This window comes from Sander lucioperca, chromosome 23 (assembly GCF_008315115.2).
Source record: "Sander lucioperca isolate FBNREF2018 chromosome 23, SLUC_FBN_1.2, whole genome shotgun sequence".
NCBI lineage: Eukaryota > Metazoa > Chordata > Actinopteri > Perciformes > Percidae > Sander > Sander lucioperca.
Window position 1 is genome coordinate 19528584 of NC_050195.1, and position 14066 is coordinate 19542649.

The window sequence follows — 14066 nt, forward strand, 5'->3', positions numbered from 1 at the left end:
AACCTTAAAAATAAAATCTTAGTTTTAAGGATTTGGGCGCGCATTTTACGCACGGGGTAATTACGGTGCCTTTTCGAAGCAAAGACGATCATTATCCAAAGTTAGCCTCCGGAAATGATGTAGGCCTATGACATTGTGTTTTTGGATGCCGAAAGAGAGGTGTGTGTGTGTGTGTGTGTGTGTGTGTGTGTGTGTGTGTGTGTGTGTGTGTGTGTGTGTGTGTGTGTGTGTGTGTGTGTGTGTGTGTGTGTGTGTGTGTGTGTGTGTGTGTGTGTGCGTGTGTGTGCGCGCTTGTTTAACTATATTCGTGGGGTCCAAAAAGCGGGAGTCCAGTATACTTGTGGGGTCCCGACAGCTTTGTGGGGCCAAAATGCTGGACCCCACAAGTTTAAAGGGCTGTTTGAGGATTAAGACTTGGTTGAAGGATTAGGGATAGAATTAGGTTATGGTTAGGGTGAGGGTAAGGGTTAAGGTTAGGCATTTAGTTGTGATGGTAAAGGTTAGGGTAAGGGGCTAGGGAATGCATTATGTCAATGACGGGTCCCCACAAAGATAGTGCCACAAACCTGAGAGTGTGTGTGTGTGTGTGTGTGTGAGAGAGAGAGAGATCTGAAAAACTGAAAAAGGCATCTGTCAGTATTGGAGGGGGTCCCGATACGTCACATCCAAGGACGCTGGAAGGGGCTTGTTTCGATCTGCGCACCACAGATTGGGAACAACCGCTTCACTGATCACTTGATCACAGACCTTCAATACTGATTACATTCTGAAAGCATACTGGAGCCTTTAGTTCACATTTTAACCATGAAGCGCGGATTTTGTGGACTTATTCACTTTTTAATAACTTTCCCTCTCATCAGTGGATCACCTTTCCAACATAGCATGTTCCGGGGTAACGCATATTCTGGCACCGAAACACGACAGAGAAATAAGTGAGTAATGGATGTATTGTTCATATCATGTTTGCATGTTGATGGGAACCACTCATTGATTCGACTGATTAACGCACCTCATGTATCCTCTACGTGTAAATTAACTCTGTCACTTGAGGAAAAGTAATCCATGCAATGAATACCCACCGCAGCTTTCTACGCCAGGAGTGATTAACGGTGATTTTTCTGCAGAAACTGGTGCGCCTACGTTGTGCACAAGAACGTGAGCTGTGCCGTCGTGGGAGGTACGGAGAGTTTCCTGCAGCCAGAGGTTTTGCCGTGTCCACCGGAGCTGCCAAATTGTGCGCAACAAGTGATGTAAGTTCCCAGAAGTCCAGGACACTGGATGGAGGGCAGATGTTCTTTGCTTTTTTTATTTATTTATTTTTATTTTTAACAATGTCAGGCAATACTGTTGCTTTTACTGTACAGCGTGGATTTATACACTGTCAAAAAACTTACTGTGGTGTTAAAATGCAAATCTTGAGCTTGGTCAGATGTGCGTCTGAGGTAGGGAGGTAGAATGAAGCTGTTAACATTCCCCAGTGTTCTATGTTCTTCTGTGTTGTCATTATATTCTTATATTTTATTATAGATTTTTTTTTCTTTAGGGCCAAAACTAACAAAGCGTTGAGTATGAAAACATTTAAGGCATTGTTGTATCTGCATTAGTGATTTATTATTTCATAAGTAGTGGTGTAGGAAGTATTTAGATCTCATACTTAAGTAAAAGTAGTAATACCAAAGTGTAATATACTCAGTTTCAAAAGTCCTGCATTTAAATTCTAAAAAGTAAAAGTACAAAACTATTGGCATCAAAATATACTTGTAGTTAAAGTACTTACAATGCAAATGGAGAGTGAAATGCAGAAATATATATTCATATACTTCTGTGTAGCTTATTATAAATATACAGTATATATATATATATATATATATATATATATATATATATATATATATATATATATATATATATATACATACACACACACACACACACACACACACACACACACATTAGTTGATCTACATTTTGTATAAATAAATATAAAGTAGGCTAACTAAAGCTTTCAAATAAATATAGTGGCGTGAAAAGGACAATAATTTCCTTCAAAATGTAGTGGAGTACAAGTTTAATGTAGCATAAAATGGAAATACTTAAAGTATGAATACTTCAAAACTGTAAAAAAAAAAAAAAAATGGCTCGCAATAGAGACAGTATAAATGACATTCATTCTTAGAATCTTAAAAACATTATTCAAGCATCTGTGTTGAATCTTCATGAAGGGCAATATGGTCAGACATAACTGACTTTGTTTTGCTTCAGTGTTCATTAAGCAACAAACACACTTGTGAGATGTAATTAATCATCGAGTGGCAGGGGTCTGTGGGCCAACAGTGTCCTCATGACGTAGAAGTGGTGGAAAGTCTTAGCTGTTTCCTGCCAATTGCGTGATTAATTCAATGCAAATGTGACTATTGTTTATTTAATCTTAGTTGTCAACAAACAGACTTTTATTGTGCTTTGACTCCAAGTTTACATTGTATTCCTGAGAGGGAGAGTTGCACAAGTCTTATATTGAGACTCTAATGAGAAGAATTATTATCGCTATTATACTGTAACACATACCATTGTATAAGCATCTGAATTTTTAGAATGTAATCATGTCTTCATGTGTTGAATTCCTCCAGATATCAGACACACTTTAGGCCCATGTATAAGATTGCATACAAGACCGTAACGGAGCTGGAGTGGAGGTGCTGCCCGGGGTACCAGGGCCACGACTGCCGGGAGGTGAAAGACATAAAGCTGCTCCAAGTGGAGCGTTTGCCTCATGCTCCGTCTGCCTCTGGACATATTCCAGTCCCACAAGGTGAAAGACATCATTATAACTAAGGAAATCTAGCATGAAAATATGTGAAACAAAACAAGTAACTGCTGGAAAAATGCCAGAATAAAAGCAGTCATATTCCTGTTTCCCATCGCTCTCTCTGTTTCTCTTTATAGCTCCAGAACAGCGAACAGAGAACCAGAGGAACCATCCATGGGGAGTAGCGGGGCAGTTTGCAGGTCAGCCAGGTCACAGGCCACTGGAGGGTCATGGAGGATCTCAAAGTGCACAACACCTGGAAGAGGAGGTGCAGCGACTATCCCACATGGTCCTTAACATGCAAGCAAGAATGACAGACATGTCCTCCAATCTGAGACTGGATCTCCAAGAGGACGCCAGTAAAATGCTGGTTACGCTGTTGAATAACTACAGGCAGCCTGCCAGTGCCAGAGGCACAGAGACCCACACCGTTCAGGTTCAGGACTTCTCTTTTGGACACGAGACAACGCAGATGGACGACGTCATGAACAAGATCAGCCAGGTCACAGACGATCTAGAGTCCAAGAGCAATACCCTGGATGACCTGCTTGGCCGTGTCAACCGCCATGATGGACAAATTAATCTGTTGATGGAGACGGTGCACAACCAGCTGTCCACACCCCCTCCTGCTCTCCCAGCCAGTCCTACAGACCTGCGTGCCTACCTGGATGAGAAGATCCGCGCTCTGAGAGAGGAGTTGATGGAGGGCATGGACATCAAAATGGCAGACATGAAGAACTCATGTGATTATAAAATAATGTCAGTTCAGGAGCAGTGTGAGGGACAAGAATCCAACTACCTCAGCCTGGCCGAGCTCATGGACTCCAAGGAAACTGACCTGCGCAACGAGATCCAGGACCTTAAGACCAAGCTGGTTGATCCAAGAAAGGAAGACACCCGTCCTGTGGAGAACCTTGAGATCTGTCTGAACTCATCTGAGAAGACTGTAGCGGCCCAGTGCCTCTCTGTGGAGGAGAAGCTGAAAAAAGAACAGGCCGAGGTTATCAAAGACCTGAAGGACACTCTGGAGAAAAAGCTGGCCTCCGTGGAAGACAGACTGGCCACCCTGTTGGTAGATACCAGCACCGACTCCCCATCTGGTGGTCCTTTGACTGCTGTAGATGCTATGGAGAGTAGTCTTAAAGGCCAGCTAAATGGCCTTGGAGCAATGGAGGGGCAACTCCTCAACTACAGCGCCAGCATTGAGAACGTACACAGCAAGTTGAGCCATCTGAAAGGGCGTGTGGGCAGGTTGGAGGACTCGCTATTAGATGTAGTCCACCGGCAGTCTCAGGTGTCTTTGATCCTCAACTCCACCTCGGGTCAAGTTAAAACAGGGGCTGAGAAGGAGGCCAAGGACCTTCTGGAGCTTCACAGGACCCAGCATCAAGAGCTGAGAAAGCGTCTGGATGAGCTGGGCAGGGAGGTGAAAGCCAAGGCCGACCACTGCAAGAACCAAACAGAAGATGTCGGGAAGATGATTGCACACATGGACAGCCGCATTGTTAGTGTGGAGAGTTTATGCGGCAAGCTGGATCCCATCTCCGGTAGCCTCCAGAGGATCAAAGAGGGTCTGAATAAACACGTCACTGGGTTGTGGACTTGTGTCAACCAGCTGAATAGTACAGTTAGAGCTCACGCACGAGATATCGGAGGACTGAGGGGAACTTGTGAGAACCTCCAGAACCACATCTCTAATGCAGGCGGAGACCTCCAGGTGCTAACGAACAGCAAACCTGGGAAGACAAGTAAGCTGCTATACACACATAAACTCACCCATTTTATTTTCTTGGTGTGAATGATTACCCGTGAAGTAACGATTTAAAGCGACACTTACATTCCTCTTGAATATATTCTTCTTCTTACAAATGAAAAGTTGAATACCTAGAATAAAACGCACTCTTGCTCAAGTCTGGTACCTGGTCTGGTATGACCACTGGCTTATGATGGCTAATGTTAGCCAATGTTATTACAGATGTTATACTGACTGAGTTCTGCTTGTGCTACTGTATTTTACTATTATCCTGTAAACTTCACCTGTGGCCACAGTGGGCACTTTTCAGCAGAAGTTACATCGTCATTCTTTAAACACAGGCTAAATCTGATTTCTCATCCACAGAAGTTTAAATAGAAGCTTGCGATCAATGAAATAGCTGTAATATTTCCCAACATTTTAGATCATTGCTTGGACTGTAGTCCATTTGTTTAGTCCAATAATGGGAGAGGCTACGATATTGGAGTGTGTTAGAGTGTGTGAGTGAGAGGAAGTTGGATTTTTATTTAACCATGTTCTCAGTTAAAGGAGGCAGGGTTTATTAAAGACACATGCTTGATTAAATATACCCAACTTGTGTTGAGCAATGCTTTGACAAAAAGACATGTTGCTTACTTGGCTTTTTTTGTGCATCCAAGTGTGCATTTATGTGTGTATATAAACTCCTACATGTATGAATAGTTTTCTTGGGAGTAAAATGTGAGAACAACGTCACCCTGTTTGATATCATATGGATCTATTTGTTTATCCTTAATGCTGGATATTATTGCAAGACTAGTTGCGGTAAGCATATTTCAGCGTACAGATTTTCATATCAGTGCATATGTTGCATATTTCTCGTATGAGCCTGCTTTTAATGGTGCCTATGAGACCGAGCTGGACTTCTCTGACTCTCACAGTTGTAAATGGGAACAAGAAGCACGCCCATAATGTTTACGAGCCAACTCTCTTCCTCTGGGACCGGCTAGTTTTCAGTCGCTGGTTTAATGGTGCAGGTGATGCCACATGTGATCCAGTCCAGAATCTTATGGGAGGTGAGCTGCAATGAAATAGTCCTGGTTCTGGTTCTAGTCCAAGTTGGACCAGAGGCTTTGCATCATATGTTTTCTGGCTGATTCTTCAGTTTTCTCATTTTTGCCAATCTGTAATGACTGGGACATGTTGCCACTCCACCCAATGGCTGTGGTCATAATGTAATTTCATCATTCTGTCATTGGGAAGTTTTGCAAGTGGGAGCACAATTAATCATGATTTCCACTCATGCTCAGCGGTGTTACATGGGCCATTTTGACCTCTGACTCCTTGTCTTTGCCCTGCCAGCTGCCTCATCCAATTGTCTCCCCCTCCCGGCTTATCTGAAGAGAGTGGAAAAACCTTCCTTGGAGAAGTCCATAACAGAGAGATCTCCACACAGCTTATTACAGCGAGCACTCATGGCCGTCTTTATATCAGAGCCAGGAGCTTCAGTTTGTTTAGATTAGGTGCTACTGGAATCAACATTTATATCACTCCTTTTCCTCACAACCCCTGCAGTGCTTTATTTTACTCTTCAAGTCCCATGCAGTTTTCTCACTTTTTTTGAACTTGCACGGCTGAGTTCCTTTTCTGTTGAAATAAACAGTGTGAACACTTAAAGCTGCACCAGGGTCCCAAGGGTCATTTGTCAATGTGTTTACCATGATGCCATACTGGTTGTTAACCTTGACTGACAGGGTCAGGAAAGGGACAAAGACAGATGCAATGTGTCATTCATGAAATGATTTTGCTGCTTTCAGTGCTAATCATGACGTCATGGCTTTATTTTATTTTGGCTTGTTGACACAGGGCAGAAATACATAAGCCACTGAGGTTTTGCTGGAAACCCCCATTTTTTCAGTCAACAGTGGGCCTCCAGTGAATATGCATTACAGATACATGTACAGTTGCTCAAAGTTTAGAAAAACTGAATTATTAATTAATACCTGAACTGAAATGAGCATTTCACTTGATTCTTGACCTTGACATGGTTTGAAACAGAAATGGGCACACTTTTAAACAAGGCACCATTTCTAAAAGGTTTAAAAGTTGTTGCTAATAGTTTTATTAATGATTAATCAACCAGTTATAATCCATTAATAAGAGCAACGTCTGGGTTGCTAGTGTTTCTTTTTTGTTTGTTAAGAATGCAGTTATAAATGTAGGTAATCTATTAAAAAAACGGCTTTTGGAATTCACACTTTCTATTAAGTCAATCAAGTCTAGAGTTATAACTGTTAATACATTGTTAATAAATAGATTTTTGTTCAGATACTCTGCAGGTTTTCCTAAAATGTAAGCGGTCCATGAGAGTAAGTACCTGATGGAATGAATAGCTATCTAAAAGATAAATCAAGTGTCCTGGCACTGGAGGAAGATAAACACCAAAGGGATAAAGGGATTTTCTACAACCTGGCAACCTAAAATCATTCTCATTAATGGCTTATAACTGATGTATAAAGCAATATTAGTAAACTATTTATAAACTGAGTAAAGCCATTAGTTATAACGTATAAACCCTTTATAAAGTATGACTTATAAGAAAGTTGTACCAACAAATCGTAACACAAGGTCCGCTAAATGGCTTTTTTCGCTGAGCCTTCAACCACATCGCACAGTTATAATCCATGGTAACGGTGCAAACACCCCTTATGTCCCCTTATAAATTGTTATTATTATATATTGTATAAACAATTGATCACAAACAATGTTTTTTGCATACTTGGAGCCATACACTACAAAGTGCCTTTTCCTGTGTGCATATGTAAAATGTATACGTTTCCTAATCCTTTTACTTGCGTTAAAGCACATCTCTCTCATTGTGTTTGACAAGGCGGCCTCCACTCACTTAAAGCATTGTAGAGCTCTATTACGGGGACGGGAGATTAGAAAGCACACTTTCCTGCTTCTGACAACGCTTAGTGTTTAAGCTGGTAGGTCAATGACCTACGAGAGATGAGGTCATTGGTAGGGTGACGCTCTCTGGTCAGTGGTCAAACATGATAACCCCATGAACCAAAAACAAGATGGGACCTAACAGAAAGCCCTCAAGAACAATATTGCCTGCGGCATTTGGTGGCTGCTCATTTTATACCCTCTTATCTTGACAGGGAGGGTTTGGCATTATCTGACGCGAGGCATTTAGCCAACTCCCTTTTATCTCCTGGGCCCAGTTTTAAAAAAAAATTTAATCTGGATCAAATTGATGCAGATTTGGAAATCCCATGTTTGGCTCTTCAGGATCACCTGATCCACCTTACTTTTATGACAGTTTTTTAAAGGAACATTGGATTGGATCACTGTGATCCAAATACCAAATTTCAGGATTACCAAATCCTGTTTACCAGAGCCTTAAATGGAACCAACAGTGTAGCCTACTGGCAATAGTCCATATCTCATTAGATGTGACGTGCTTCATATATGCTTCAAATATGAAGAAATGCATCAGTAAACCTTTATTTTATGTTAAATGATAAAAAAAAACCTCTCTGATTTTATTTGGTTCGAAAAATCACAACTGAATCCACCCTTCTGATGGGATCAGGATAATCCTGTATTTTTTTACCAAATGGATCCCAAACCGAGTTCCTAGTTTTGAGAAACCCAAAGGGCAGGTTTGATCCAGATCAAATGTAAGATCGAATTACATGATCTGATCTTGTTCGGAATCCCTCTTTTGCTTTTGAAAAACCCATTTCCAAGATTTGATCCAATCCGTGATCCTAAACCCCACTGGATTACTTTTGAAAAACTGGGCCCTGAGTTCTGAGGCTAGATTTATTGATTCCTAAATAAAGTCTTATGAGCGCAGTTTGTTTTTGGCTAACTGACTCATAAAGTCAACACTTTCCAAATTGCTGTGCAGTCATTATTATGTGGTATGTAATGCGGAAAGTGGGCATTCTTGTGACACAAGGGGCTGTTGTATTTTGGAACTGTGGGGGGGGTTAAGTGACTAACAACAGAGCCAGGGTTTCCCATGCTGCTTTGCTGGATATATTGCAAATTTGTGGCCAACAGCAGACCCAGCTGCATTTGTTTACAGCTCACCTCTTTCATCATGACATTCACTCTCAAGTACATCCATCCACCCTGTGTTTGCCTCCTTTTATCCTTGTAGCACTAGGCCTGAAATCAGTTTTGAATCCCTCCCATCAAAGGCTACTCACATACCTCGCTTTATATGAGCAGCGACACGACTAACAAACGCAGACCAGTGAAACACATGCACATGTGTGTATATGCAGACTTACCCCCTTAGCTGTTTTATGGTTACACGCCGGTCCATCGCCACATGTTGTGTTTAACAGGCAGACTTTTCTGGCTTCTATACTAAATGACCCTTTTCCTCGGGGTGAGGGGACAAGCTGCCTGGTGGTTGAACATGTGGCTGTGCCTTGGTATGCTGCTGGTATGCCTTTTATGTGCAGATTTCCCCGGTAGAACAGAAGAGTTGGGGGCAGTTTTCTTGTTGTAGAGCAGAGTCTGTGCCCCCAGCCAGGAGGGTTGATTTGTTGATAAACTCCAGGGTTCGTCCCAGCAGTGGTTCTCAGGAATGCAGCGGTACATTCAGAGCTGATCACCATATGATGGGAGATGGGGAATTGGTCGGTCATTTTCTCTGTTTATGGCCATTAGAACAGGCTTGGATAACCACTCACTGTTTGGCTGTTAATGAGTCTACAGTAGCCCTGCCATAAACATAAACGCATGTTTCTTGAAAAGTTCAAACGCAAGTGAAAAAGTAGAAATACAACGTAGAATATAATTTCACGTTATTGCTATGAGGTTTGTCAACATTTGTTGGTGCAAACAAGTCATTGTAAAAAGTTTGAAACAATTACGCTGTTGACCAGTGTCATTCAAATTAAAAAAGAGAGGCCTGCCAGTAAATACTACGGTTATGAAACCTGTCATTTTTGAGTTTGTGTAAGAGAGGTATTCATTTGATTTCAAATGTATTATGAATGTTAGACCATAGTTGTATTGGAGGTATGTGACAATGTTAAATGACATAATGTGTCCGCTGTCAAGAGACTTTGCTATAACATTAAATACAGTATCTCTGTTTGCATTGGGGCATTTGATCTCAAACTTTTTATGTCATGCCCCCCTTGGGGAAAAACACAAATTGATGTGCAAATTAATAACACATGATAAACTTGTACATGCCAGTTGGTCTGAAGACATCTCGCAAACCTGAACCTTGATTGCTTTGCAGGACTCAAAGCACCTTTGTTAGCTTATTGTTTCTTCATGAATATGACTTTATTTTTATTTTTTTACGTGACATGCTCTCCACATTTTCCCCCTAGTCATGTGTGACCTCCTGCACTGGCCCTGCCGGCAGTTTGAGAACCCATTACACTAGACAAAAACTGCTTTATGGCATTCATATATTCCCATAATTTCCATTTCACCCATTATAATTTTCTCAATTAAATTCCTAGAAAATGTACTCCTTTCATGAGATTAATCAATATTGCACAGTATTGAAATATACTGTAAAATGACATATACTATGACATAAATCAATGCCTATTTGCCTCTTCTGCTCATAAATGTTTTTGACTGCAAATGGTCTCCAAACATCTGCATCCATGCATCTATCTCTCTCTTACCTGCAACCTCTCCATCGCTCACTCCATATCTGTTTTTTTTAGGTGTTCAGGTTACTGTGGAGGACGGTTTAGGTAAGAGCCCTGCGGGGCCGCTTGGTCCTCCAGTCGCCTCCCTCCCACAGCCAGCTGTGATAGAGACCGGAGAGGCGGGACCCCCCGGCAAGATGTCCTCGTCCAAGTTGCCCAAGGGGACAGACGGCAGCATGATACCTGTTCAAGGCTTTGCTGGAGCTCCAGGTGAGTCACACCCACATGTACATGCACTCAGCTCTGCATGTTTCCCAGGATTGTTTCATGCGTCTCATTTTTTTGTTTTATTTTATCAGCCTCCGCAGTCAAATCTACTGACTCGCTAAAGCCCAGCGTGCCACTCATCTCAGGTAAATACTCCTTTTTCTTTGTGCTGCATCACATTAGCCTTTCAAGAATGAATGCCAATATTTTTGTTTTGATCAACAGATGTGAACATGGCCCACAGACCATCACCACAGGAACCTGCCTCTGCTTCAGGTTAGAATGTATTCAGTCTACAGGTTTCTACCTCTGTTAATATGTTTGTTAGTTAAAGCGTAACTCTCGCCAAAACGCAACCTAGGGTCTTTTTGTGAATGTACCCGAGTCAAACCTTCGTTTAAAAGCATAATTAGGACGGAAACGCCACTTTTAAGATTTATTGTGTTCTCATTTTCGGTCAAATGGCCTTTTGAATGGGAGTGTATTTTTAAAACACTAAGAAGGCTCAACACAACATGAAACTTTGCTCGAAGTATCACCAGGGGCTCTACACATGAACGCAAGCATTGAGAACATTGTTTGTGTACACAGAGTTTACTAAAAAAGGTTTTAACAACTCACTGTAGCTGTTGATTTTTCCGGTCGCCAGTCAAAAATAGTCGATCTCCGAATGCAACGTAACGGGGAGGAGAGTAAAGATGGAAAGCTCCAAAAGCTTAGTTCCATATAAATGCACGGATAATTCGTTGTTTTGTCGTTAGTGAAAAACAATATTGACCTTGTAGTTGAAAAAGGAGCCTCATATAAGAATGACATTTCCTCCTATGGAGTCCGTTCATTCGCATTCGGAGATCGACACTTTTTGACTGACAAGATGGTGGATAGCGTAAACAACTGCTAAAGTGAGTCGTTCAAAACCTTTCTTTTTAGTAAACTCTGTGTACACAAACAATGTTCTCAATGCTCAAGTTCATGTGTAGAGCCCCTGGTCATACTTCGAGCAAAGTTTCATGTTGTGTCGAGCCTTCTTAGTGTTTTAAAAATAGTGATTTTGATGCTATCATTGTAATGCCCCTAGCACTCCCATTCAAAAGGCCATTTGACCGAAAATGAGAATACAGTAAATCTTAAAAGTGGCGTTTCCGTCCTAAATATGCTTTTAAACGAAGGTTTGACTCAGGTACATTCACAAAAAGACCCTAGGTTGCATTTTGGCGAGAGTTACGCTTTAATGTTTCCTTTCCTGTGTTCAGGTGAGAAGGTGTCATTCTCAGCTGGTCTGACTCTTCCTCCGTTCCAGGGAGAGATCGGAATCATTCGATTCAACAAAGTGCTGGTCAATGATGGAGGACACTATGACGCTCATACAGGTAACTGTTACTACAGTCGCACTGGCCCAAACAATTAACCATAAACCTACATTTTACAGTTATTGTAAATTTCAGTTTGAACTGTTGAATTTAATTTGAAACGCTGGCGATTATTTTGTAATTACATTTAATTATTATTTAGTAGGGGTGCACGATTCAGAAATTGTCACGATTCGATATCGATTTTTAGGCTCAGGATTCAATTCAAAATCGGTTTTCGATTCAAAAACGATTCTCAATTCAAAAAAACGATTCACAGTATGTAAATGTAGTTACTTTTGTCATGTGATTGCAGTAGACATACAATAAATTTTTTTTAATTTTTTTAATTTAAATAAAAAAATAATCGATTTTGAATCGATAGAGCTTGAATCGCGATTCGAATGTGAATTGATTTTTTTGCACACCCCTAATATTTAGGCTATAAACGGTATGAAAAATGTTTAATGCTCATCACAATTAACAAGAAATCCAAAGTGACAATGCTTCTTTGTTTGACTAACAACAATGTACTCAATTTATTTATAATGAAATTCATACCCCTTACTGTTTATTCCGCTTTCTATTTATTCTATATTTTTTCTATAAATGACTCTGCACTTAACTGTTTTTTTTACATGGTCTGGTTAGATGGTAAACTGCATTTCATTGTCAGAGGATCACTATTATTGGTAGGATTAATCCTCTGGAGAACATGAATGTCTGAAGGAAATTCCATGGGAATCCTAAAATATTTAAATCTGTGTGCCCAAGTGTGTGTATTATAAGCATATGGGTGTTGTTCTCAGGTATCTTCACAGCTCCCACAGACGGCCGCTACCTGGTGACCGCTGTGCTCACAGCCCAGCGCGGCGAGAGGGTCGAGGCGGTCCTGTCTGTGTCCAATCACAGCATCCAGAGGTTGGACTCGACGGGCTTCTTGTCAGAAGCGGCGGCACCGCCCTCACATGATCGGTGTAACTGCAGCGGTTCAGCCTCACTGAGTCTGGTTCTGTCGCTGAGGAGAGGAGATCGAGCAGGACTGGTCATGACTGCTGGAAAACTCGCCAGCTCAGCCTCCTCTGAGATCCTGTCATCTTTCAGCGCTGTGCTTCTCTATCCCAGCCCATCAAAACGGTAGCCCTGCCCTTTTTAAAGACACCTTATATAAGCCATAAGTGGAGTATGGTGTACATTACTGGGGACACTTTAAGGCTAATGGTGGTATCACATTATCAGAGGAGGGAAAGAAATGTCTTTACCAGCACGGGACAATGTTAAATGAGATTATTTCTATCATTAGTACTTATATAGTGTGTATACATTGCATTATTTTATATTTTCATTGTGAAGTTTTGTCTATGACCTAGATCTTACACATACACATTTATTTGTGGTCCACTGCAGTAATCAGTTTTTCCTTGGTATTTAAAAACTGTGTATTGTAAGTGCACCACCTTGTAATTGCTGATGTTATTGAGTTGTGCTAATATTTGAATTCCAGTTGATCCAATCTATTCATTATGTACTTAGGAAATCAGTTAGTGTTTATTTTCTCAGAAACATCCTACAGTTCATACCAGTTTTCATTATTGCATATATTATTTCTTATTAGTGCTAAAATTGTCAACGTGCAAAATAAGCTTTGATTGTTTCAAATACAATTTGTGGTTTTATTAATGCATCATTCATCATTTGATTTAACTGTTTATTATTACAACACATATAGTTTATAATATGTATACAGAGTTCATACTATACCTATTAACTTATAGTACTTATACTTAATACTTAAATAATTCTGGTTTTCTGAGCTCAACTCTCAGACAATCTAGCAAATAGAAAGCAGATTAAATGTATTTATCAAAACAGTCATCCAAAACATACCTGGGCTTACATTGTTACATCACAATGTAAATTGGATTGCCATGAGGTAAATTTCAACAATCTACAGAAAACACTTTAAGCAGCAGCAGCAAAGGTTCTTCACTGAAAAGTGAAATAAGACCACTAAACAAAGAAAATACTGTGTTCTCTTCACACAAAGTGCATCACTTTCATAGAAAGAATGCATTCAACTTTACTTAAAGCTGCACAACTGAGCATGAAAATGATATAAACAAAGAGGCCTAGCATTGATATACTGTATTTTTCACAATGACAAAATCAAAGAAGTCTGGCAAAAACTTCAGCAAAGATTAATCAAAAATACTTTTCTACTGTCAGTCTAACTAAATCTTGATTTTGGAGAAAAAAATACCTTATAC

General features: G+C 40.6%; 1 protein-coding gene across 3 annotated transcripts; it reads left to right on the forward strand.

Moving 5' to 3' along the window:
• Positions 1-644: 644 nt before the first annotated feature.
• Positions 645-14041, forward strand: emilin2b (elastin microfibril interfacer 2b). Of its 3 annotated transcripts, XM_031292909.2 has the most exons (9): positions 645-932; positions 1125-1250; positions 2628-2809; positions 2944-4554; positions 10259-10453; positions 10543-10596; positions 10676-10726; positions 11704-11820; positions 12609-14041. In XM_031292909.2, the coding sequence occupies exons 1-9, from the start codon at positions 805-807 to the stop codon at positions 12938-12940; spliced, it is 2796 nt and encodes a 931-aa protein (XP_031148769.1). In that variant the 5' UTR covers positions 645-804; the 3' UTR covers positions 12941-14041. The 3 variants fall into 3 exon arrangements, with proteins under 3 accessions (XP_031148769.1, XP_031148770.1, XP_035854105.1); XM_031292910.2 differs by lacking the exon at positions 10676-10726; XM_035998212.1 differs by lacking the exons at positions 10543-10596; positions 10676-10726.
• Positions 14042-14066: the final 25 nt, after the last annotated feature.